Source organism: Sminthopsis crassicaudata, chromosome 2 (assembly GCF_048593235.1).
Source record: "Sminthopsis crassicaudata isolate SCR6 chromosome 2, ASM4859323v1, whole genome shotgun sequence".
Taxonomy (NCBI): Eukaryota; Metazoa; Chordata; class Mammalia; order Dasyuromorphia; family Dasyuridae; genus Sminthopsis; species Sminthopsis crassicaudata.
This window is the reverse complement of record NC_133618.1, coordinates 452,119,163-452,143,191: the sequence shown is the minus strand read 5'-3', so window position 1 is coordinate 452,143,191 and position 24,029 is coordinate 452,119,163. Positions and strand designations below refer to the sequence as shown.

At 43.4% G+C, this 24,029-nt stretch overlaps 1 protein-coding gene across 1 annotated transcript; it reads left to right on the top strand.

The window, feature by feature from the left end:
* Positions 1-1,456: 1,456 nt before the first annotated feature.
* Positions 1,457-18,437, top strand: LOC141557318 (bactericidal permeability-increasing protein-like). The gene is made up of 16 exons (XM_074292807.1): positions 1,457-1,477; positions 3,499-3,610; positions 3,693-3,807; positions 4,781-4,909; positions 5,716-5,871; positions 5,951-6,014; positions 7,611-7,671; positions 7,800-7,891; positions 10,040-10,216; positions 10,757-10,816; positions 13,025-13,192; positions 15,101-15,168; positions 15,440-15,482; positions 15,925-15,988; positions 16,552-16,628; positions 18,144-18,437. Exons 1-16 carry the CDS (start codon positions 1,472-1,474, stop codon positions 18,183-18,185), a joined length of 1,434 nt encoding a protein of 477 aa, XP_074148908.1. The 5' UTR covers positions 1,457-1,471; the 3' UTR covers positions 18,186-18,437.
* Positions 18,438-24,029: the final 5,592 nt, after the last annotated feature.

Below are 24,029 nucleotides of genomic sequence, written 5' to 3'. Positions count from 1 at the left end.
CACAAGCTGAATCAGCCCTCCACCACCAGCACAGCCACCAGCACCACCCAGGCCCCATCTGAACCCCTATCTCCCACACATCTGAAAACTTATCTTCCTCCACGGCTCCACTAAAGTGCATTCCTTGAGATTCATCCCCAGTCAATGTTCACCCTTTCAGTCATTAAAAATTCCATTTCTTTATCTGGGTATCATTTCCCTACCAGCAGATAAGTTCTCCAGGGACCAGAGCTGTTTCATTTTGTATCCTGAAAGCCTAGAACAATGCTTTACACTCAATAAAGAATTGAGGTAATTGAGGTATTGGGATCTGGGAGGGGAAGACCCTCAGAATTTCTAGCCAAAGCAGAATTGATTGTTATTTACATTCAATATGATGAGATGGAGACAGGAAAGGAGAACATTCCAGTATAGGAAAGGAGAATATGCTAAGAATAAGGAACAAAGAAGACTCCATCTTTTTTTTTTTTTAATTAAAGCTTTTTGTTTTCAAAACATATGTATGGATAATTTTTCTTTTTTTTTAAATAATTATAACTTTTTATTGACAGAAGATATGCATGAGTAATTTTCTACAACATTATCCCTTGTACTCACTTCTGTTATGATTTTTCCCTTCCTTCCCTCCACCCCCTCCCTTAGATGGCAGGAAGTCTTATACATGTTAAATATGTTATAGCATATCCTAGATACAATATATGTGTGAGAACTAAATTTCTTGTTGCACAGGAAGAATTGGATTCAGAAGGTAAAGATAACCTGGGAAGAAAAACAAAAATGCTCACAGTTTACACTCATTTCCCAGTGTTCCTTTTCTGGATGTAGCTGATTCTGCCCATCATTGATCAATTGGAATTGGATTAGCTCTTCTCTAGGTTGAAGATATCCACTTCCATCAGCATACATCTTCATACAGTTTCATTTTTGAAGTATAATGATCTCCTAGTTCTGCTCGTTTCACTTAGCATCAGTTCATGTAAGTCTCTCCAGGCCTCTCTGTATTCATCCTGCTGGTCATTTCTTACAGAACAATAACATTCTATAACACTCATATACCACTATTTAACCAACCATTCTCCAACATAGATAATGTTTCAACATTGACCCTTGTAAAACATTGTGTTCCAAATTTTCCTCCCCTCCTCCCTACTCTCTCCTAGATGACAAATAATCCAATATATGGTAAATATGTACAATTCTTCTATACATATTTCTACAATTAGAGGACTCTTATCTTCACTGGAATGTAGCTAGAATGTTGAAATAAGCAGAAAGAAATCACAAAAGATAATAAAGGCCAGAGCAATAGAATATTGCTAGACTGTAGAAGGCATTGAATGCCAAGAAAATAAGTTTATACTTATATATGATAAGGTCATGGAAAGATTTTGAGTTGAATGATGGGATCAGACCTGAAACTAAGAAAAAATCTTAGCAATGTGTGAAGGACAGATTGAAGATAGAGTAGAGAATGGAGGTAAGAAGATCTTTATCTGAAGGCTGATTTGCCTAGTAGGGCTAGGGCTAAAGTTCATCCAGTGGCATGAGCTTACCCTCATCCCACTTTTTTTGGTCTCTGCTCTTTTGCTCAGCCTCCCTTTCACTTCCTTATTATCACATCCTGTCTTTCCAACCTACCCCTCAACTTCTTGTCATTCCACATAACTCCTCTATATAACCCAAGGGCCAGAAAGCAGACTCCTGTTCTCTTTCTGAAACGGTCCAAGGTAAGGAGAAGGGGAAGCTCTTGCTAAGCCTAGGGTGGAGGGCTGGGCCTCTTGTGAGTAAGTCTGGGTATGTGTGTATCTATGTGTGGAGGCAAGGGAGGGCAAGGGTTTGCCATTCTCATCTAGACCGACTGCAACCAATAACAGGTGGTGGGGAGAGAGCTCCACTAGCCCAACAGAAGAGGGAAAATGTCTTGGGATCTTAATGGGTAGTTTGCATAGGGACGGAATGCTATAAAAGGTTAAGCCCTCTTTTGAACAGCTTGGCCTTTAGTTCAGTTTTCTTCCCCAGACCCTCTTTGTGCTAGACTAGCTAAGATAAATTCTACAGGCAGACTCTGGGCCAAGTCTCCCCAGGGTATGACCCAGACACAGGCAGAGGGCCCTAGAAAGGACTTTCAAAGCACTCTGATACCTTTACTCTCAAAGTAGGTTGATGGAGGTGGGAGTAGAGCATTCAATGCACAAAGAACTAATACAGAAAGAAAAAGATTTCAACCAAATTCTCTAAGCGCTTATTAAGCACCTTCTGTGTGCAGGGCCCTTTGCACTGGGATATAGGAAGGTGTTTCCTTGAACAGTGCTACCTAAACTCTGCCCTGGATCATAAAAGTTCTCATTTCTGTACAATAACAAGGTCTTTAAGTTTTTACAAAGTACTTTTCTTACAGAGGAAATCTGTGAGGCAGGGAATCCATGGATTATTATGCTCATTTTACAGATGAGAAAAATCAAAACTCAGGAAGGGAAAATGGCTTTTTTCACTAACAAGTCAACTTGAACTCAGTTCTTTGGGATTCAAGGCAAGGACTTTTATCTAGCTAGAGTCCTCGCACAAGCCATGTACGTAGATGAACATTGTGGGAGTTAGAGTTTAAAAAAGGAGAAATCAAGCAGGGGTATTGGAATCAACATTTAGGAAAAGAGGAATCATTTATAGTCATGAGCAATCAGGAAAGACTTCCAGGAGGAAGTGGGAACTTTCCACTTTTCACCTTACTCAGTAGAACAGATGCTCCTCAAGAGCGGGGATTGTCTCAGTTTTGTCTTATATCCAACTCCTAGCCCAGTGGCTGACACATAATAGATGCTCAGTAAATGTTTTTTGACCAAGTAATTGATATATTAAAGGAAGGAGGGAGTTTTCAACATAGAAATATGATAGAATTGGGGTAAAAGTCTGGTGTGGGAAAGGGCAAGAGGGACGAGAATAAGGGACAGAGCAGTACAATTTGAAGTCGATGAGAGAAATTTTGGGAAACATGGCTGAAAAGGGAAGACAGGGAAGGACTTTAAATAACAGGTTCTCTCCAACAGGAGAGTACAAAACAGAGTATATGTAGAATACTGTGATCTGTCAGTCTGTGGGGTAGGGATGTCCCTGAACATTTCTTTCATTTTTGAACCTCCATCCTTTGTTCAGGCTGTACCCCTCAGTTTAGAATATGGTCTTCCTTCTTCACCAAATCCCACTTACTCTTCAAAGTCCAACTCCCATCTCTTTTTCTTTCCCTGCTCATCATGGAGCAATGCCCTGCTCCCTTCCCCTGATGAGATGACATGCTTCCTCTATCCAATTACGACAGCAAAGCTAGTCACACAACAGCCCGTTGTGTGTGCCCAATAGCTTTCCAACTTGGTGGGATCTGCCAAAAGTCTTACTCTACTAAGATAACTTTGGGAGCCCAGGTTTATTTTCACAAAATGCAAAAATATTTGTTAATTAACTGTCTGACTCCACTGGCTGATGTTCAATCTTTTCCACAATAAGGTCTGGAGAAACCTGAAGATGCTGTGGCTTCTACTGGTGTTGTTGGGGGTACAAACGGAGGCAATAAATCCTGGAATAAAAGTGAAGATCACCAAGAAAGGCCTGGACTATGGTTAGTGCTCCACAATGGGTGAGGAAGCTATGGTGCTGGGCAGGTGAAGAAGAGGTGACGGTTCTAATGGTTTCTATTGCAGGGAAGCAGGTTGGGATGAAGTTTCTGAAGTCGACTCTGATGAAAATGCCCATCCCAGACTATAAGGGCACCCAAAGAGTGCCCATAATGGGGACTATGACGTATTCAATGACAGGGTAAGAGGGATGAAAATCAAGAGCCTTCCCACCAACTGTTCCCTTTAATCTCATCCTTTCCTGATCTCCCAGCCTTCTCCTTCACTCCACTCAAATCCTTCCATGGATATCTGATTTTGTCCTTAGTTACCTTGCTTCCCCCTCCCTGACATTTCTCCTAAATACTCTAGGCTTTGATTAAAAACTAAAAAATATCACAGTTGGAAGGAACTTTTAAACAGAGAAGTTCTTACTTAGGCAAAGTGATATAATAGGAAGCTGCTGAAATTAGTCAACCTCCTCCATTTTTTTGTGTGATTGTGGACAAGTAAAATAACCTCAGTTTCCTTATCTGTAAAATAGGCATAATAAGATAAGGCTATCTACCCACGTAGAGTTATTGAGAAGGGAGAAGGGAATGCTTTACAAACCTTAAAGTACTATACACATGTAAATTCTGATCATCTTTTTCATCTCCCCTCTCTATTTTACAAATGAAGAAACTAAAGTCATCTGAAAGCAATCTTTCTACAATATCAAACAATAGGATTTTGAAATTCAAGGCCAGAGTACTCCAGTTTTAGTTGTCAAAATTAAATGAGGTGATATTTGTGAAGGGCTTATTGCCATGCTTGGTGCGTAGTAGGCACTATATAAATGCTTATTCCCCACTCCTCTTTCCCTGACAAAATTCCTGGATTATACTCCTCTTACTGCCATTAACTAGCTTTATATCCCTTCCCTTCTCTAGGAAATGGGAATCTGGCCTAAATAATAATGTCTAGAGTTTTATTTATGATATTCTGTGTTCCCTATTCTAAGGATCTTCAATGTTCTTCCTTCTATGATAACTCAAAATACTTATGGCCTCAAATGCTCTCCCTAGGAGATGTCCCAGGAAAGGGTTTGTTAATGATTGAGGCTGAGGGATGGGGGGGACCCTTTGGGAGGGGCTGGGCCAAGGAAGTGAACTTCAGCTGGTACTTTCCTACAGGGTGCAGATAAAGGACATAAGTTTTGGGGAATCTTCGATTGTATTGGTTCCCAGCTCAAAGCTCAATCTGTCCGTGGGACCTACAGATGTTGAAGTCCAGGGTGACTGGTCTATGAAGGTATCATTCATGTAAGTACTTTGGAGGGGTGTTGTGGAGGGCTGAGCTGAGTCACTCCAATCCCTACTCCTACTTTTGTCCTTAATACTTCCTTTTCCTGATGACAGACCTATGCCTAATTCCCCCATCAGAGACTTCCAATCCTCAAAGAGTAGACTTTTTATTCTGTGGACTAGGAATCATCTCGTCCAATTTCTCCCCTCCTTCTCTCCTACCTCCTGTTTAAAAGATGATCACAGGAGATAACACAAACTTAGAAAGAGGAACTCATGACTAAAGTCACACATTAAATAAGTGGCGGACCCAAAATTTTAACAACAGTATTCTGGATTCAAGGCCCAGGCTTTTTCACTCACATCTTCCTTTGCCCTGGGAATTCCTAAGCTTCCCAAAGCCTGCCTCTGAACTCTCTCTATGGTTCTGGAGTTGGGTTCGTGTGGATTAATAATTGAAAGAAAGAGACATTAGAAATCATCTGATCAAATCCCATCATTTTAGAGAGAAGGGCCAAAGGACCTTTAAGGCGTTTCATGTCTTTTTACGTGCTTTGGCCAAATTCTGTCCGGCCTTCAGGGTCCAGCTTGTGTCTCATCATCTCTTCCACTCAGAGCCGTTATCAGTGAGGGCTGGTGCAAGGCCAGAGATCCTACAGATTGTTTCCTGTGAGAACCTGGCAGCCTCAAATTGGAGTGAAGCCCTTAGTTAGCTGCCTTGTGGGCAGCTGCTGCTCTCTGGCGGCCACGAGTGGGATTACTTCCGAGGTATTTCTAACTGCCAGCTGCCTCCCTCACCTTTCCCGTTCTGTCCCACTTTGCAGACATGACAACGAAAAAATCAACCTGAAATTAAAGGGCATGATGCTGAACGCAGTAGTGGAGGTGGGATGGAATGCTACTAGACGACTATCCCTGAGCCTTGCAAACTGCAGATTCCAAACTAAGAGCGTGGATATCAACTTCCAAGGGAGAAGCAGGTAAGGACGAGGCTGGGGGGCTGTCCCAGGACAGGGAGAGGGTGTCAGGCTCACACTATCATTTCTTCCCTCCTCATAGCTGGATGTATAAGCTCTTCATTGGATCTGCGAAGAATTCCATTCGACAGGCATTGGACAGTAAGGTGAGGTTCTACTGCAACCCCACCACAAAACCACCTCAAGCCCTTCCTCCTCCCCAAGACTATCCTTTTGACAGCCCAAGCTCCTTCCCCTCTCATCTGTAGACCTCTCTCCCATTTTCTTTTTTCCTCATCTAAGTGCCCACCTTCGTTTTCCTTCCTTTTCAATCTTGTCCCCTTTCTAAGGCCTGCTCCTTCTCCCAAGCCTCACCCAATCCCCATGGGACTTGCCTAGTTTGTCTGGGAAATGCTTTTGCTTTTGTTACCTCTATGGAAAGGCAGTTAGCACAAAAGCAAGCTTTTCCAATTAATAATTGATATCACTAGTGAAAACTTCAGGGCCTGTGGCTGCCTTTGTAAAATCAGCAATTTAATTCAACAACCAATTTATTCAGCAAAGTCCTGAGCTGGGAAATAGGAATATGAAGACAAAAAGGCAACACCAATGATACCTACTTTTTTTTTCCCCTGAGGCAATCGGGTTAAGTGACTTGTAACAGCTAGGAAGCGTTAAGTGTATGAGGCCAGATTTGGATTCAGGTCCTCCTGACTTCAGGGCTGGTGCTCTATCCACTGCGCCACCTAGCTGTCCCCATACACTTACATTCTAAAAGAGGAAGGGAAACTAGGGAAGAAAGAGACCACCTGATCATATAAGTAATTATAGAGAATCTACAGAGACAGAGTGAGACAAATACAGAAAGAGAGAGAAGAGAAGTAAAGAATACAGAGGCATAGAGAGAGTAAGAGAGAGAGAGAAAGCAGAGACAGAGAGGGGCAGAGACAGAGTGACAAAGATACAGAGAGTAGGAGATAAAGGAAAGAGAAACAGAGAGAGACAGAGAGAGATAGGAGGAAGGAGACAGAGACAAAATGAAAGAGAGAGACAGAGAGAGACAGAGAGAGAGGGAAGAGAGATGGAAGGAAGGATATAGAGACAGAATGAGAGAAAAAGCAAGCAGACACAGAATCAAAGAGAGAGAAGGAGAGAGAGGTAGACAAACAGAGAAATAAAAGACAGGGAGACAAAGGGAAAGACAAAGAGATAGGCAGAGAAACAGAGACAGAGAGAAGAGACAAAGACAAAGAAGCGGAGAGAGAGCAGACAGAGAGAGGAAGAGGGATGAGGGGTAGAAAGGAGCCAAGAAGATGCACAGAGAAGACACTGAAAGGCAGGAAGATAGATAGAACACTTAAAGGGACTTTGTGAAGACCAAAAGAGGGCAATATTTAGAAAAGTGTTTTGTAAACTTTAAGGTAACAAAGTAGGAATCACTGCTATTTGTTATTGCTCTCTGCCAATGTCCGGTCACACCTTCCCTCATCTCCAGGGTCCTCTCTGTTTACCTATTCACTACCCCACTCCTGCCCCTGCCCTGCCCTCCAGATGGGAAAGGTGCTATATGAAGAAGAACTGAATGTAAAAACCCCGAGTTCAGAGTTCTGGGGATGGGTTCTGTGGACAGAAGGAGCCAGATCAAGTGTCCAGGCAGGAACCGATGGCAAGGAGGGGTAGAGTCAGTGAAGCTATCTATCTCACAGTCAAACTTCCTAAGATGTTCCCCTTTCTCCAACTCCCCAACCGTTCTCCTTGTCTAGGCGTGTGACGGGATAAGGAAGGTGATAGCGACTCTGGAAAGAAAACTGCATGAAGTCCCAGGTCAGGAGGCACCGGGAACCTGCATGTGGGAAGGGAGGTTGGAGAGAGAGACGGGAGCTGTAGGTGGAAGTACCAGATGGGCTGGGATTTGGGATCCCAGGACGCTTCCTTCTTGCTCTGATTCCCAGAATACAGCCATATAAACTCCCTCGCAGACTTTGATTATTCAATAGTGGCAGCGCCAGTGATTACAAACAACAGCATTGAAGTGGACTTTAAGGTAACCTCTCTTCCCATCATCTTCACTCTCCTTTCCTTCCCCCATCCTTCCTATTCTTTTCATACCTCTCCCGATCCTCCTTTCGCCTTTCCTTGCTCTCTCCACCTTCCTTCTATCATTATCATCCTCCGCTCTCCTTCCAACCTCTGACTCTTCTTCCCCATGTCCCCTTTCTGCAAAGCGTCACACTTTCCTCCACATCCTCTCTGAGAGGCCCAAGATACTGTTCCCATTTTGCAGATGGCAAGAAGCCAGACACAATCCCGGAATAACCCGAGATTCCACAGCAAATCTGTAGCATATGGGGATCTCCCAGGCTAGTGCTTTGTCTTCTGAGCTTTCCTTTCCCAAGAATACCTTTTATTGTCCCATCAAAAAACACAGGAATACTCTCTTTAGTGGGGTCCGAGCACCCTAAAACCCTAATTCTATAATAAATAACATAAATAAAAATTTTTAAACGAATAAAATAAGGGGCTGGATCAGAATCCCTCCCAGTTCTGATCTAAATTCTTTGCCCTAAGATCTCTTCCAGCTCTAACTTGCTGGAATGCTATAAGCCCTGGTGCGCTGACGCACTGGAGGAAAGACACGGAGCTCTCTGCACGGGTAGTGAGGGGAGCTCTCTGCCCGGATAGTGAGGGGAGCTCTCTGCACCGGTAGTGAGGGGAGCTCTCTGCACGGGGTAGTGAGGGGAGCTCTCTGCACCGGTAGTGAGGGGAGCTCTCTTGCACCGGTAGTGAGGGGAGCTCTCTGCACCGGTAGTGAGGGGAGCTCTCTGCACGGAGGGGAGCTCTCTGCACGGGTAGTGAGGGGAGCTCTCTGCACGGGGTAGTGAGGGGAGCTCTCTGCCCGGATAGTGAGGGGAGCTCTCTGCACGGGTAGTGAGGGGAGCTCTCTGCACCGGTAGTGAGGGGAGCTCTCTGCACCGGTAGTGAGGGGAGCTCTCTGCACCGGTAGTGAGGGGAGCTCTCTGCACGGGTAGTGAGGGGAGCTCTCTGCACGGGGTAGTGAGGGGAGCTCTCTGCACGGGTAGTGAGGGGAGCTCTCTGCACCGGTAGTGAGGGGAGCTCTCTGCACGGGTAGTGAGGGGAGCTCTCTGCATCGGTAATGAGGGGAGCTCTCTGCACGGGGTAGTGAGGGGAGCTCTCTGCACGGGGTAGTGAGGGGAGCTCTCTGCCCGGATAGTGAGGGGAGCTCTCTGCACGGGTAGTGAGGGGAGCTCTCTGCACCGGTAGTGAGGGGAGCTCTCTGCACGGGTAGTGAGGGGAGCTCTCTGCATCGGTAATGAGGGGAGCTCTCTGCACGGGGGTAGTGAGGGGAGCTCTCTGCACGGGGTAGTGAGGGGAGCTCTCTGCCCGGATAGTGAGGGGAGCTCTCTGCACGGGTAGTGAGGGGAGCTCTCTGCACCGGTAGTGAGGGGAGCTCTCTGCACGGGTAGTGAGGGGAGCTCTCTGCATCGGTAATGAGGGGAGCTCTCTGCACGGGGTAGTGAGGGGAGCTCTCTGCACGGGGTAGTGAGGGGAGCTCTCTGCACGGGTAGTGAGGGGAGCTCTCTGCACGGGGTAGTGAGGGGAGCTCTCTGCACGGGGTAGTGAGGGGAGCTCTCTGCACGGGTAGTGAGGGGAGCTCTCTGCACCGGTAGTGAGGGGAGCTCTCTGCACGGGGTAGTGAGGGGAGCTCTCTGCACCGGTAGTGAGGGGAGCTCTCTGCACCGGTAGTGAGGGGAGCTCTCTGCACGGGTAGTGAGGGGAGCTCTCTGCACGGGGTAGTGAGGGGAGCTCTCTGCCCGGATAGTGAGGGGAGCTCTCTGCACGGGGTAGTGAGGGGAGCTCTCTGCCCGGGGGAGTGATGACTCACTGCCCGCTCAGACCCCTCTGGACTCCGAGTCTGTGGTCCTTAGACACTTTACATTTTCTCCACTACTGTTATTGCTCGGGTTTCAGCATTTTACACGATCAGGGACAATTAGCTTTATTTCACCGAGAAGCAAAATGACGCCAGAGAAGGGGATGCGCCCAGCAAGAGAACGGCTCAATGGGAGTAGACTTTCCCCCAGACGGCTCCATTGGACACTTTGGAATGTTCCCTACTCAGTCTCCCTGTCCTTTCCTTCCTTTCTCCTCCCCATTGTTTCTCCCCTCCCAGAGTGAATTCTACAGCGCGCTCGACCACCTGGAAGCTCCAGAATCCCCCGCTCCATTCTCGCTCCCGGAACTGACTGACCGGATGCTGGTCTTGGGTGTTTCCGACTTCGTGCCCAACACCGCGGCCTTAATTTATTACAGGGCGGGGGCGCTGTCCTGGAACCTCACAGATAGCAAGGCAAGAGGGCGGGGCTAGAGAGGATTGAATGACAGCTAAAATAGTTGGGGGCGGAGCTAAGGATTGATGGGAGGAACATGAGTGACACACACGGTGGAACCCAAGCTGCATCTATCCGATACAGAGCCTAGTATTGGGAAGAAGGGCGGGACTAGAAGGAAATAAGGGCGGGGCTAAGTTTGGAGGTAAAATCAGGCAGAAATAGGCGGAGCTAGAGTAATATGAATGACAGCTAGCTGAAGTTGGGGCCAAGAGTGGAGGTGGGACTACGCTGGCAGTAACAATAGTCAGTTTAGGAAAGCTCTTCTAAACCTAGTGATAAGCGCTGGTGACGCTCTCAGACCAACGAGGGAGATGACATGCAAACAGGACAAACGAAGGGTGGCCTCTGAAGGAAGGCCCCAAGATTAGGGGACATTTTGGAAAGGCTTCTTGCCGAAGGCGGGACTTTAGATGGGACTTGGAGGGTGGGAGGGGTTAGGGGAACGTGAGTGACAGCTGGCTGGCGGCTGAATGTAGGATCTTTCTCCGTCTTTCCAGATACCCCAAAGCTTTGCCACCCGTCTCAACACCGGGAGCTTCAAATCCTTCGCGCCTGAGGTAAGGGCATCTGTTTTATTTCTCAGGCTGGAAACAGAAACTGTTCCCCCACATCCCCGTATCTCACTTAGGTCCGGAAACGTGACTGTGCGGCCCACACGCACGCTAGCCGCAGGGAATTCTCCCCCAAGTTTGTTTCTTTCTGTGGTCTTACGTTCGGGAAACCCCCATTATTTATCCAGAGGAGCTGAGCCTATTGGATATGAAAGATCAATCAGCAAGCATTTATCACACAACCTCGGGCCTGGAACTGAAGTGGGAGATAAAGGGGGAAAGTTTTCTTACTCTCAAAGCTCCCAGCCTAATGGGGCGAAAATATGCCAATAATGTGCAGATAAGAACTGATGAATAGGCTGGTTTAACGTATCTCTCAATCGGTATATATTTGTGTTTAATGGGGGGGGGGGAGAAAAAAGGAGGGAAAAAGAAAGCTATATGATAACTTTATTATATATTTAAAAGGAGTATCCTCCTGTTGGAGGGTAAGCTTCTTTTTTCCGAGGCAATTGGGGTTAAATGACTTGCCCAGGGTCACACAGCTAGGAAATGTTAAGTGTCTGAGACAAATTTGAACTCGGGTCCTCCTGACTTCAGGGCTGGTGCTCTGTCCACTGCGCCCCCTAGCGGCCCTATTTGAGATATTAATACTCACATGTATGGAGTGCTCCTGATTGGGCGAGGTTGGTGCTGTAATTATTCCCTAGTCCAGATAAGAAAACTGAGGTTCAGAGAGGTTAACGGACTTGCCTAGGTCATACAGCTAGTCCAGTGCCCAACATTCAAACCCAGGTCTTCCTCTCCTTCAGTCCAGTGCTTTATCCACTAGACCACTCTGCTTCCTTTGCAGAAGCAGCTGGCACAGGGGGTAGAACACGAGGCCCAGCGGGACTCAGGAAGACCTGGGTTCAAATCTTACTGGCTGGGTTACTCACTTAATCCTGACCGCCTTAGTTTCCTAATTCTGTAAAATGACTGACTGACTGAACAACAACTTACAATTGATCACAGCAGTAAGAAACCCAGGACATAGGAATTAGTCTGAACACCAGCTCTTATTATACAGGATGAGCAGGGGGTGAGGATGGGAGTGTCTGACCTTTATTATTTGGGGTGGGGGAAGGGAATGAGTATTTAGGTAGCACCTTCAGGGGAGAATAGCACAATATTCGGCCCCTAGCACCAGGCTAACAATGACTGGAATTTGAATGGTACTTAAGTCATTTGGAGAAGTTATGTCATATGAACTTCATTATGAAGGGGCTATTATAGACATTATTATCATCCCCATTTTACAGATGAGGAAACTGAGATTTAGGAACTTGCCCAAGCTTTCAAAACTGTTGTCAAAGATAGGATTTGATTTCAGTTTTCTTGACATCAAATCCAGATCTGTATCCACAATGTTTTAAAATCAAACCCAAGGTAGGAATTGACCTGACAATGTCCCCCCCCCCCATTTATTTATTTGTTCATATGCTGAATGTCCAGCTTTGGACAAACTACTTAATAGCTCAGTTCCCAAGTAACTAAGACTGTTAGAAGAGGGCTGAAAGTGAAGAAAATATACATACAGCATTCGCCTCCCTGATAAAATCATAGATTCAGACCTATTCTTCCCAAAGCATCCGTAATAATAAGATGCAGTATGATACAGTTTTCTGTTCCCCACTGCTGACACTGCTTAAGGGGCTCTGGAAACTGCTTCCCAGAAATCAAATCTCGGGTTCTGACGATTAGAGTTTCATTCTTTTGGATCATAGCATCGCAGAACTTGGAGCTGGAAGGGACCTGAAGATCATCTAGTCTGCCCCCTTCCTTTACAGAGGAGAAAACCCAGGTCTAGAGAGAGTTACTTGCCCAAGCTCGCTCAGTCAGTAAGAAGCAGAGCTGAGATTGGAACTGAGTTTAGAGCTTTTCTAACCAAGATCAAGAGCGAGCAGCACCCTGAGGACCACGTGCCCCGCCATGTAAATTCCAGGGGGTTCATTCTCTCCCCTTGAGTGGGGTGTTTAGGAGCACCAAAGACAAACTGCCTGTGAGTGCTGTCCCTGTCCCACTCCCGCCCCCTAGCAATGGCTTCCTATGGCCCCTAGGATAGGGTAGAAGGGGAGGGCAAGCTCACTGTGAGCTCCCTTCCTACACATCTCTCCAAATGTTAGAGCTTATTAACCTGCTTGTCTCCTCTTCCATCTCTGTACCCACATCCAGCTCCAGAAGCAATTCCCAAACACACCAGTGGTCCTGAAGATCTTTGCTAGACATCCCCCCCGAGTGTGGACTCAGTCCGGCTCTCTGCATTTGATGTTTCCTGGGGCAGTGCAGGCCTTCGTTCAGCCCAAAAGATCCTCAGAAGTACCGGTCTTCCTGCTGCATGTTGTGAGTAGGCCCCAGCCTCTGGGGACGTGGGCCTCCCTTTTACAGGCTGACCCCGTGTATTGGTTTCTCGCTCAGCCTTAGCCTTGGGCAGGCTTTCCTTCCCTGCTCTTGGCTCATGGTTGCCGAGGGGTGGGACTCCCAGATAACTCCAAGACCCTGAACCAGTGTCCTGTAGCTTCCTTGAGATCCAAGGGAGATGCCAGGCCCTTAGGAAGCTGTCCTGTGCCCTCGGTCGTAGGCCCAGGCCAAAGGCCCAGGCTCTCTGCCTGTGACAAAGGACACACCGGAATCTCAGGGGCTGCCAGTTTAGTTCCATACTATCTTTTGAGCCTCCTCTGTGTGCACAATTCAGAGGCTTATTGACTTAACAAGTATGTATGTATTGATATTGGAATGGGGATCTGAATATAGAAACAGAAAGGACCTTATACCTTAGAATATTAGAACTCAGGGGAACTTGGACCACAAAATGGCAGTAATAACAGGGCTCTTCGAATATAAGAGTGTGAGAACTAGAAGGTTTTGGAAAACATCTAGCCCAATTCTCTCATTTTACAGATGAAAAAACTGAGGTCCAGAGTGGAAAGTAACAGGGTGGAAATTTTCCCAATTTCAATGGATTATAGGATGAGTCATAGGATCCTTAGAAGTCCTTTCTTCAAAATCCTTTATTTTATGGATCAGAAAAGTGAGACTCAGGGAGATTCAAGTGACTTGAGTATAGTCATACACAAGCAGTTAGGATGCAGACAAGATCTGAATTCAGAACCAAAGCTCTTTCCAGTGTATCACACTGCCTCCCTTTTCCCCCACCATTTCTCTGTCCAGGGCATTTTCTCCAGCACAGATTAATTAAGACAACAAGATTCACACACAGGAAATGAATCAAGGTCAAGACAAAATGGAGAGGAGTCATAGATGATAAGTTTCAGGCTATGAAAGCTGCAGGAATTCTGGGAAGAGAGAGCTTCTTTAGGACTTGAGTAGTGTTCTCTCCTGGATGAAGTGAAATGGGGAATCTGGGGGCTGAAGACTGGGTAGTGTGTGAAGAGAAGGAGAGGAGGGGTCAGGAAATTTCATGGGGGAGGGGAAGAATATGTGGAAGAGAACAAGGAGAAGAGGCCATGGAGGGACTGGTTTGGGCTCTTCTGTGCTGCTCACCTTCTCTGTCCCAGGATTAGTCTTCCATTCCTGGGTTGGGCTGAATTCCTAGAGTAGAATTATTTTTTGCTGAGGCAATGGGGGTTAAGTGACTCCCCAGGGTCACACAGCTAGGAAGTGTTAGGTGTCTGAGAGGAGATTTGAACTCAGGTCCTCCTGACTTCAGGGCTGGTGCTCTATCCACTATCCCAACTAAAGTAGAAATTCTTAAACTGAAATTTGTGAACTTAAAAAAAAATTGATAGCAGTATTTTTTCCTTTAAAAATTATAATAATAGCTTCACTGCCCCAGGGCCAGTCCTCCATTCCTGGATTGGGCTGAATCCCTGGAGTAGAAGTATAATAATAGCTTTTATTTTTCAAAATACATGCAAAGATAGTTCCAAATTTTCCAAATTGTTCCAAATTATTCTCCCTCCTTCCCCACCTCCATCTTCCCCCAGACTGCAAGTAATCCAATATAGGTTAAACATGTGTAATTCCTTTAAACATATTTCCACATTTATCATGGATAGCTATAATTCAAAACATCAATCCTATATATATTATTTTAAGTGTCTGGTTTCACCAGATTGTTAAAGGGGTCCAATGACAGAAAAAAAAAAAAGTTAAGAAGCCCTGCCCAAGAGGAATATGACTTCCACTGAATTTACTTCTTTGTGGAATCCACTTGGCTGGTGTGGGAAGGGGCAGGGGCTAGGGACACTTGGGGAGGGGCCGGGTTTTGAACTAGGATCTCCTTGACAGGATGCCAACATCACAGCCCAGGTCTTTGTTTCTGGAAAGAATATTGGGGCCAATCTGACAATGACTGAGTGAGTTCTCTCTATTTTCTCCATGGTTAGGTGGTTCCCCTATTCCTGAAGGGGGTGGTTCCAGGTTTTGGTGGGGATGCAGGTGGAAGAGTGGGGAGGTAGATGGGGTATTCTAAGGTGCTTCACAATGGGAGAGAAGAATAAGCTGGATTGGGATTGGGAAGCAGAGGGTGTCCATCCTATTTGTCTTGCCCCACCTCAAGATGAGACCCTAGCACTCCTACAAGTCTGGGATATAGAGCAGGCTCTCTCCCTTTCCCTCTTCCTACAGCTGTGGCCTGTCCCTGGTTCACTCAGAAGTGAAGAACTTCTCGGTAAGTGCCTTATGTGCCATAGGAGGACCTATGGTTACCCCCTTAATTCCTCAGGTCTAGCACGGATGCAAACACTGCCACACATCCAGGTCTCTCTTGGCATTTTCTCCCTGGGGAAGTAGGGAAAGATTATGTTTCTGAAGTTTCTCCTACAGCTAGTCAAGGGAGGGAGTTGGAACAATATTAGGCCTGATGGGTTGGGGGCAGGATATAGCCCCTGTATACCCCTTCTTCTTCTCCTGCTTCTCTACTTTCCCTATCTTCTCCTAGCTCATAGAAAGTCAGAGCTGGAAGAGCCCTCAGAATGTAGACTGTTTAACTTGAAAGGGACTGTTTAACCCATCCCATTGCTCTTGCATTCTACCTCCATTTCTTGCACTTCATTTCACCCCATTCTTTGGTCCTTTCTCCCATGGCCTCTCATATCTTTCCATCTTCCCAGGTTAACAAACTGAAGAATTTGATGGACGTTGCCCTGAAGTCAGCCATACTGCCTCAGATCAACAGTGAGTTCCCTCCTCTACCCCCAATAGCTTCCCTATTCCAGGAAGATGTTAATAAATAATAATAGAAATAATCCCAAACCACATTTGGAATTTTGTCCCTGGAGAGAGCAAGGCAAGGGACTAGAATCAATCCTCACATCTGTTCTCACTCCCACAATCTTGGGAGGAGAGACCAATCAGAGTTTAGCAATCCCATTTTACAGATGAATGTGCCTTGCTCAGTGTCACTTGGTGGCTCAATGGCTGGCATTCTTGCCCAAGTCACTTGTCTTGCAAGTGCCTCCCTCAGGGAGCAGGGGTGGAGAGGGATTAGAGATGGAGGGATGGAAAATCACTGAAGAAAAAGAAGGAAAGAAAGATGGGGGAACATAACTGACCAGAGGTGTAGGTGTAGCTCTCCCATTACAGAGAATCTGCTTCTATATTCTCATGCCAAGAAGGCATTGAGGTTAGAGACTACATGGATAGATGGCAGAACTCAGGTAGATTTTAATTGGGTTTAATGGATACAAGGCTCCGGGTTGAGATTAGAGAAAAGAAAAAACTTTATACTTTTACCCCAGGAAAATTCAACAAAGGCTACCCTCTGCCCACTCTGTTCAATACCAGCCTTCATGATCCAGTCATCAACATCCAAGAGGTGGGTACAGGCTTAACCCCCTTCCCAGTTCCTGCATCACAGGGATCAGTAATATTTCCAGAGCATCCTCATCATTTCTTCCTCCTCCCCCGTTATATTTCCATCTGTATTCCTCCTGTTTTCCTCCTTCCCCTCGACTCATCTTCCCTCCCTCTTCAGTCTGGGGAAGGGGGCGGTTCACCGCACTGTATAGTAAAGGACCAACGCCTTTACTTGCTGACACTCATCTTTGCCCAGCCCCCTCTGCTTTGACTTCAGGTTTACCCCTTCATGGCTTGAATGACTTGGGGTAAGCGTCTTTTCCTTTCTGAGCTTCCTTTTCCTCATCTGTAAAATGAAAAGGTTGCATTCACATCCCTAAGAACCCTCTGGACTCTGACACTTCGGGCCTTCTGTTCTAAATTTCCCTTTAATCCTCTGTTTTCAGGTCTCTCTCCATTCAAAAGCTCCTTCTATCTGTAGCATTCTGTTTGATTCACACGTTCCCTTCTAGTTTTTGACACACCATCAGCTTGGAGTACGATGTTCTTTTCTTTCTCTCATGTTCTGGTTCTCTCACTCAGAAAGAAACCTCCAGGAACATGAGGAGGCCTAGTCTTGTTATCAGGGTGTAGGAGCCAAGTATGAGGGAGACTTTGATAAATAAGCAGCCCTGTGAGTGGGATGGACTGCCATGAGATACAGTTAGTTCTTTGCTATGGGAAATTTTCCAGTGGATGCTGGGTGATCCCACTCCATCCCCCATCATTACTTGGGGGGGAAGGGAAGTGTAGAGTGCCAGTCCTGAAGGAGAGGGTGGAAACTACAATGTACCAGGGGCCTTCCTGCTTCTGGTGTGAAGAGCCACTGAAGTGCTGCTCCTTTGAAGGGCCACTGGGTAACCCTGTGACCACCCTGCTAAGAGCTAGAGTTGGGACTGCCCTCTTGTTCAATCCCACTTGCCCAACACCATACAGGTATCAATTCAGTCCCCTTATTAGGTGACTGGTGTAATCTGTCATTTCCTTCTCCAGCTCATTTTACAGATGAGGAAACTAAGGTAAAGTTAAATGACTGACCCAGGGTCATCCAACTAGTAACTGAAACTTGATTTGAATTCAAGCCCTGGGCAGCTAGGTGATGTAGGGGATAGAGTGCTGGGCCTGGAGTCAGGAGGATCTGAGTTCAAATCTAACATTGGACTCCAATTAGCTATATGACCCTGGACAAGTCACTTAATCCTATTTGCCTCAGTTTCCCCACTTGTAAAGCTGGAGAAGGAAATGGCTCCAGTATCTTTGCCAAGAAAACTCCAAATGGGATCATGGAGAATTGGATATGACTGATGCAAGTCATCAACAATTTCCTGACTCCAGCCTGGTGCTCCATCTATTGCACCACCCAGCTGCCCACTATCCCCCAGGGATTGAAACTCAGGTCTTTTACCTCTAAATTCGGAGGCACTGAGAACTTAGGAGAATGTGACTAGAGAACCTCTTCTCCATTTCATTGACTGAAAGATTTTTGTTTCTTCAGGGATTTTTGACCATTGCCACAGATATCCTTTACGGAGCCTGACCTGGGCCTGCTACCTGCTCCAGAAGATCCATCCTCAAATAGCCCCTTCCTGTGTTGGGTCACTATGCCCCTTCAGCTGTGTCTGATCCCCTCCCTCTTTTGTAGGGTGTCTGATTCCTACAGAAGCCAGTCTTCTGGGCTGGAGATAGGTTTTGGGGGGGGCCTCAGGCTCTGCTCCAGGCAGCTCCTCGGTAGGAGTTCATGCCCTGAGTTATCTATCAGCTGCTGCTCTTGGGAATAAACATTTTACCAAACTGCTGTTCTCCTTGAACTCTTCATTTAAACTTTTAAAGGGGCCACTATGCTACAAGGGGCCTTGTGGTTGGGTATCTGGAAGAAGATAATCTGGCTCTAGCCCTCTGAGCCTGAAGGGGACCCTAAGGTACATACCTGGGACAGCATCTATCAGTCCATTATTCAGGTGCTATGGGTATATATTAAGCATCTATTGATTGCCTAGCCTATATTAAGTCATATCAAGGATAAGAAAAAGCACAAGAACCAGTTTAGAAGACACTTTGACCATGAAGCCTTCCTTGATTCTCCCAACCCAAAATAGTACTTCTCCATAGCTCTTCATCCTCCTCCTAAGCAGGGTAGTCTTCTAAGGCTATATCCATGCTCTAGTTCTCTTTTTTTCTCTAGATTATCCCCTATTGGTCTCATCTACTCCTGTCGCTTTGATTAGTACCTCTAGGAAGAAGATTCTTTATCTAAGAACTATTCCCCTGAGCTCTCGTCCCATATCTTCTTGGATGCCCTGCTAGTTGCATATACAGCAAATCCAAGCTGGAACTCATATCCCTACCCCCAAATCCACCCCTCCTTCTAACATCTCTATTTCTTCTATCTTCTCAACCAACCATCTTCCTTTGACTGCCAAATGCTTAGAAAAAGCTTAGAAAAATGCCTTTCACTTGTAAATTACTCCTGAAACTTCTCTTTCCAAAATTATCAATGATTTTTAAATCTCCTATCCTTTTCTTAGTCAGTGTTCTCTCTATTCCACTTGACACTTTCACCTCTTCATAAGTTTTAGTGATCCTCCTCTTACCTTTCTGACTGATGCTTTTCAGTTTCCTTTACTGGACTATCATTCATGATCCACGTCCCATCTCCTAGAATAGAATGTTGGACCTAGAGTTAGGAAATTGTTGTTAAGTCATTTTTAAGTTACATCCGACTCTCTGACCCATTTAGGGTTTTCTTGGCGAAGATAATGAAGTGACTTGACACCTCCTTTCCCAACTCATATTACACATAAGGAACAGGATGAAAGAATATCCCTGTGTTCAGGGTCACACAGACAGTAAGTGTCTAGGGCTGCATTTGAACTCATGAAGATGAGTCTTCCTGATTCCAGGTTCAATATTTTATCCACTGTGCCCCCAGCTGCTTAAAGTCAGGAAGCTGAAATCCTGCCTCAGACACTAGCAAAAGACCTTAAGTAAATCACTTCATCTCTGTCAAGTCAGTTTTCTCATTTGTGAAATGGGGATAATAATAAAGCTATATGCCATTCTGGAGAGCAATTTGGAACTATACCCAAAGGGCTATCAAACTGGGCATATCCTTTGACCCAACAATGGCACTAAAAGGGAAAAGGACTTACATGTGCAAAAATGTTCATAGTAGCTCTTTTTGTAGTAATAAAGAATTGGAAAATGAGTAGATGCTCATCAATTGGGGAATAGCTGAACAACTTGTGGCATATGAAGGTAATGGAATATTATTGTTCTATAAAAAATGAAGAACAAGCTGATTTTAGAAAGGCCTGGAAAGATTTACATGAACTGATGTTGAGTGAAACAAGCGGAACCAGGAATACGTTGTATACAATAACAGCAAAAATACGAAATGATTAGCTATGAAAGACTTGGTTCTTTTCAATGGTTCAGTGATCCATAGACTTGGACAGAAAATAACATCTGCATCCAGGAAAAGAACTATGGAGATTGAATGTAAATCATCACATGTTATGTTCATTTTTTTCTGTGTGTGTGTGTTGTCTCCCATGTTTTTCCTTTTTATTCTGATTTTTCTCTCCCAACATAATTCATAAAGCAAAGTGTATTTAAATAAATAAATAATAGGGTTGTATGAGGATAAAATAAAACATTATTTGTAGGTTTTTTTTTCTTTTTCTTTTTTCCCCCCCTGAGGCTGGGGTTAAGTGACTTGCCCAGGGTCACACAGCTAGGAAGTGTTAAGTGTCTGAGATCAGATTTGAACTCAGTTCCTCCTGACTTCAGGGCTGGTGCTCTATCCACTGCGCCACCTAGCTGCCCCCCATTGTTTGTAAAACCCTTTACAAACCTCAAAGTGACACAAATACTAACTGCTGCTGCTGTTATTATCTCTTTTGTGTAGGTACACTCTAGAAATATTTCCTATGTCCTTTTATTTCACTACAATAGCTCTCTTGGTGACTTAATCAGCTTTCATGGGTTCAATTATTATGGATTCAATTATCTCTATACAAATGACTCTCACATATTTAAAATATATCTTAGCTACATCCTCTTACAGGAAACCTTTCTTGATCTTCTTAGCTGTTAGTATTCTCCCCTTCTCCCCCCAAAATAAATTTACTTTCTATATATTTTGCAAAACTATCTTGTATTGGGTTGTTTTCCTTTTTTTTCTATATTTATTTATTTTAAAAATAAATTATCTTTTTTCTAAGTAACACTTTAAAAAAATAATCTGTACCTTCCACTATACTCTTCTCCCATTGAACAATTTTTAGAAAATAAGCTTCCAAACTAAAACACATAGCTATATAATCTGGCAAAACAAAATGTCACATTACCTGTGTCCAAAGATGTATGATCTTTTCCTATAATTAAGTTCATCACCTCTCTGGCAGGAGTGAATGACATGTTTTATCTTTATGTTTTTGGACTCATGTTTTATCATTAATTTGATCAAAGTTTTTTTTTTAAATAAAGCTTTTTATTTTCAAAACATGCATAGTTTTTAACATTCACCCTTGTAAAACCTTGTGTTCTAATTTTTTTTCTCTCTCCCTTTCCCCTACCCCTTCCCATAGATGGGAAGTAATCCAATATTTGTTAAACATGTGCAATTCTTCTATACATATTTTCTCAATTATCATGCTACATAAGAAAAATCAATCAAAAAGGAAAAAAATGAGAAAAAAAATAAAAGCAAAAGTGAAAATACTATGTTGTGATGTACACTCAGTTCCCACAGTCCTCTCTTTGGGTATAGAAGGCTCTCACAACTGGCCTGAATCACCTCACTGTTGAAGAGAGCCACATCCATCAGAATTGATGATTGTATAATCTTGTTGTTGCCATGTACAATGTTATTTTGGCTCTGCTTATTTCACTCAGCATCAGTTCATATAAGTCTGTTCGGGCCTTTCTAAAATCATCCTGCTGATAGTTTCTTATAGAACAATAATATTCCATAACATTCATATACCACAATTTATTCAGCCATTCCCCAACTAATGGGCATCCATTCAGTTTCCAGTTTCTTGCCACTCAAAAAGGGCTGCCAAAAACATTCTTACACATGCAGGTCTTTTTCCTTTTTTTATGCTCTCTATGGCATACAGGCCCAGTAGAGACACTGTTTAGTTTGTTAGCCCTTTGGGCATGGTTCCATATTGCTCTCCAGAATGGTTGTCAATCAAAGTTCTAAAATCTTTCAGAGTTATTTTTATCTATAATGTTATCATTGCATACATTCTTCTAGTGGTGCTCACTTTGTTCTTCATCAATCAATTCATAAAGATCTTCCCACCTTTCTTCTAAAATTATTATTTTCATATTTTATGGCATAGTAATATTCTATTATATTCATATGCCATAATTTTTCCTTTGCCATTCTCTGATAGGTGGGCACTTTCTGAGTTCCCAAATTTTTGCTACTATGAGAGCATGCAAATTTCTAGAGATTTTAAGCCAATTACAAGAAGAAATACACAGCAAAAGTATTCTAGAAGGGAGATCTCAACCCTCTCTTCTCAACATCAGATAGATCTAAACCACAAAATAAACAAGAAAGAAACCAGAGAGGTAAATAGGATCCTAGAAAACCTAGATATGATAGACCTATGGAGAAAATTGAATAGGAACAGAAGGAATACACCTTTTTCTTGGCAGTACGTGGCATCTACACACACACAAAAAATAACCACGTATTAGATGCAGAAAGACAGAAATAATAAATGCTTCCTTTTCAAACCATAATACAATAAAAATCATTCAATAAAGGGCCAGGGAAAGATAGACTAAAAACTAATTAGAAAATAAATAATACAATTCTAAAGAATGAGTGGGTCAAACAACAAATCACAGAAATAATTCATAATTTCATTCAAGAGAATGGCAATAATGAGACTATACCAAACATACCAAAATTTATGGGATGTAGCCAAAGCTGCTTTGGGAAAATTTTATATCTCTAGACAACTGCATAAATAAAATAGAGAAAGAGGAGATCAATGAAGGGGCCATGCAACTAAAAGAAACTAGAAAAAGAACAAATTAAAATCCCCTAATTAAATACCAAATAAAAAATTCTGAAACTCAAAAGAGAGATTAACAAAATAGAAACTAAGAAAACTATTGAACTAATAAATAAAATGCAGAGTTGGTTTTATTAAAAAAAAAAAACAACAAAATAGATAAACCTTTGGTTAATTTGATCAGAAGAAGGAAAGAAAAAACCAAATTACTAGCATCAAATTTTGGCTATCATAAAAAGAAATATTACAATTTTTTTTATATACAGGCCCTTTTCTTCCTTCTTTAATTTCTTTGGGATATACACCTAGTAATGGTATAGCTGAATCAAAAAGTATATGATATTTAATAGCTTTTGAGGCATGATTCCAAACTGCTTTCTAGAATAGCTGGACCAGTTCACAATTCCACCATCAATCCATTACGACACCTGTTTCCCCCCAACCTTTATTATCTTTTTTTGGGTCATCTTTGCTAGTTTAATAGGTATAAGGCAGAAGTTCAAAGTTTCTTTAATTTGCATTTCTTTATGATTCTTTAATGATTTCTAGCATTTTTTCATATGATTGTTGAAAACTTGGATTTCTTCCTTTGAATATTGTCTATTCATAACTTTTTGTCTTTTTTTTTTTTTTTTTTTGATCTACTACGGAAGGATCTTACTCTCATACATTTGAATCAGTTCTGTGTATATGTATATATATATATATATATATATATATATATATATACACACACACACATATATATCTTAGAAATGTAACCTTTATTAGAGAAATTTGTTGCCAAAGGTTTTTTCCTTACTTTCTTTTCTAAATGTTATTATATTATATTTGTTTGTGCAAAACTTTTTAATTTTATAAAATCACAATTGTCCATTTTATCTTGTGGGATCCTCCCTATTACTTGTTTAGTCATGAAACTTTTTTCTCATCCAGTTATCAGAAAAGTAATTTTTTCCTTGCTCCTCTAATTTGTTCATGCTGTGATCTTTCATTTCTAGGTTATGTATCCATTTTGAGTTTATCTTGTCATATGGTATGAGGTATTGGTACAAACTTAATTTCTGCCAGATTGTTCTTCAGTTTTCTCAACAGTTTTTGTCAGTGGGAAGATTAGTACTTTTAGTTCTGTCAATTTTGTCTACCTTTGCAACATCTTTTTCATTTGTTATCTTATTTTTTACTCCAAGTACTGCTCCCTAGTTCAAGTCCTTATTATTTCTCACATAATAGCTTCCTCCCTGGTTGTCCTGCTTTCAGATTCTTTATTTCTAGTTCATCTTTCACCATAACTGCCAAAAATCTTCCTAAGACACAACTCTGAACAATTTTTACATTTCTCC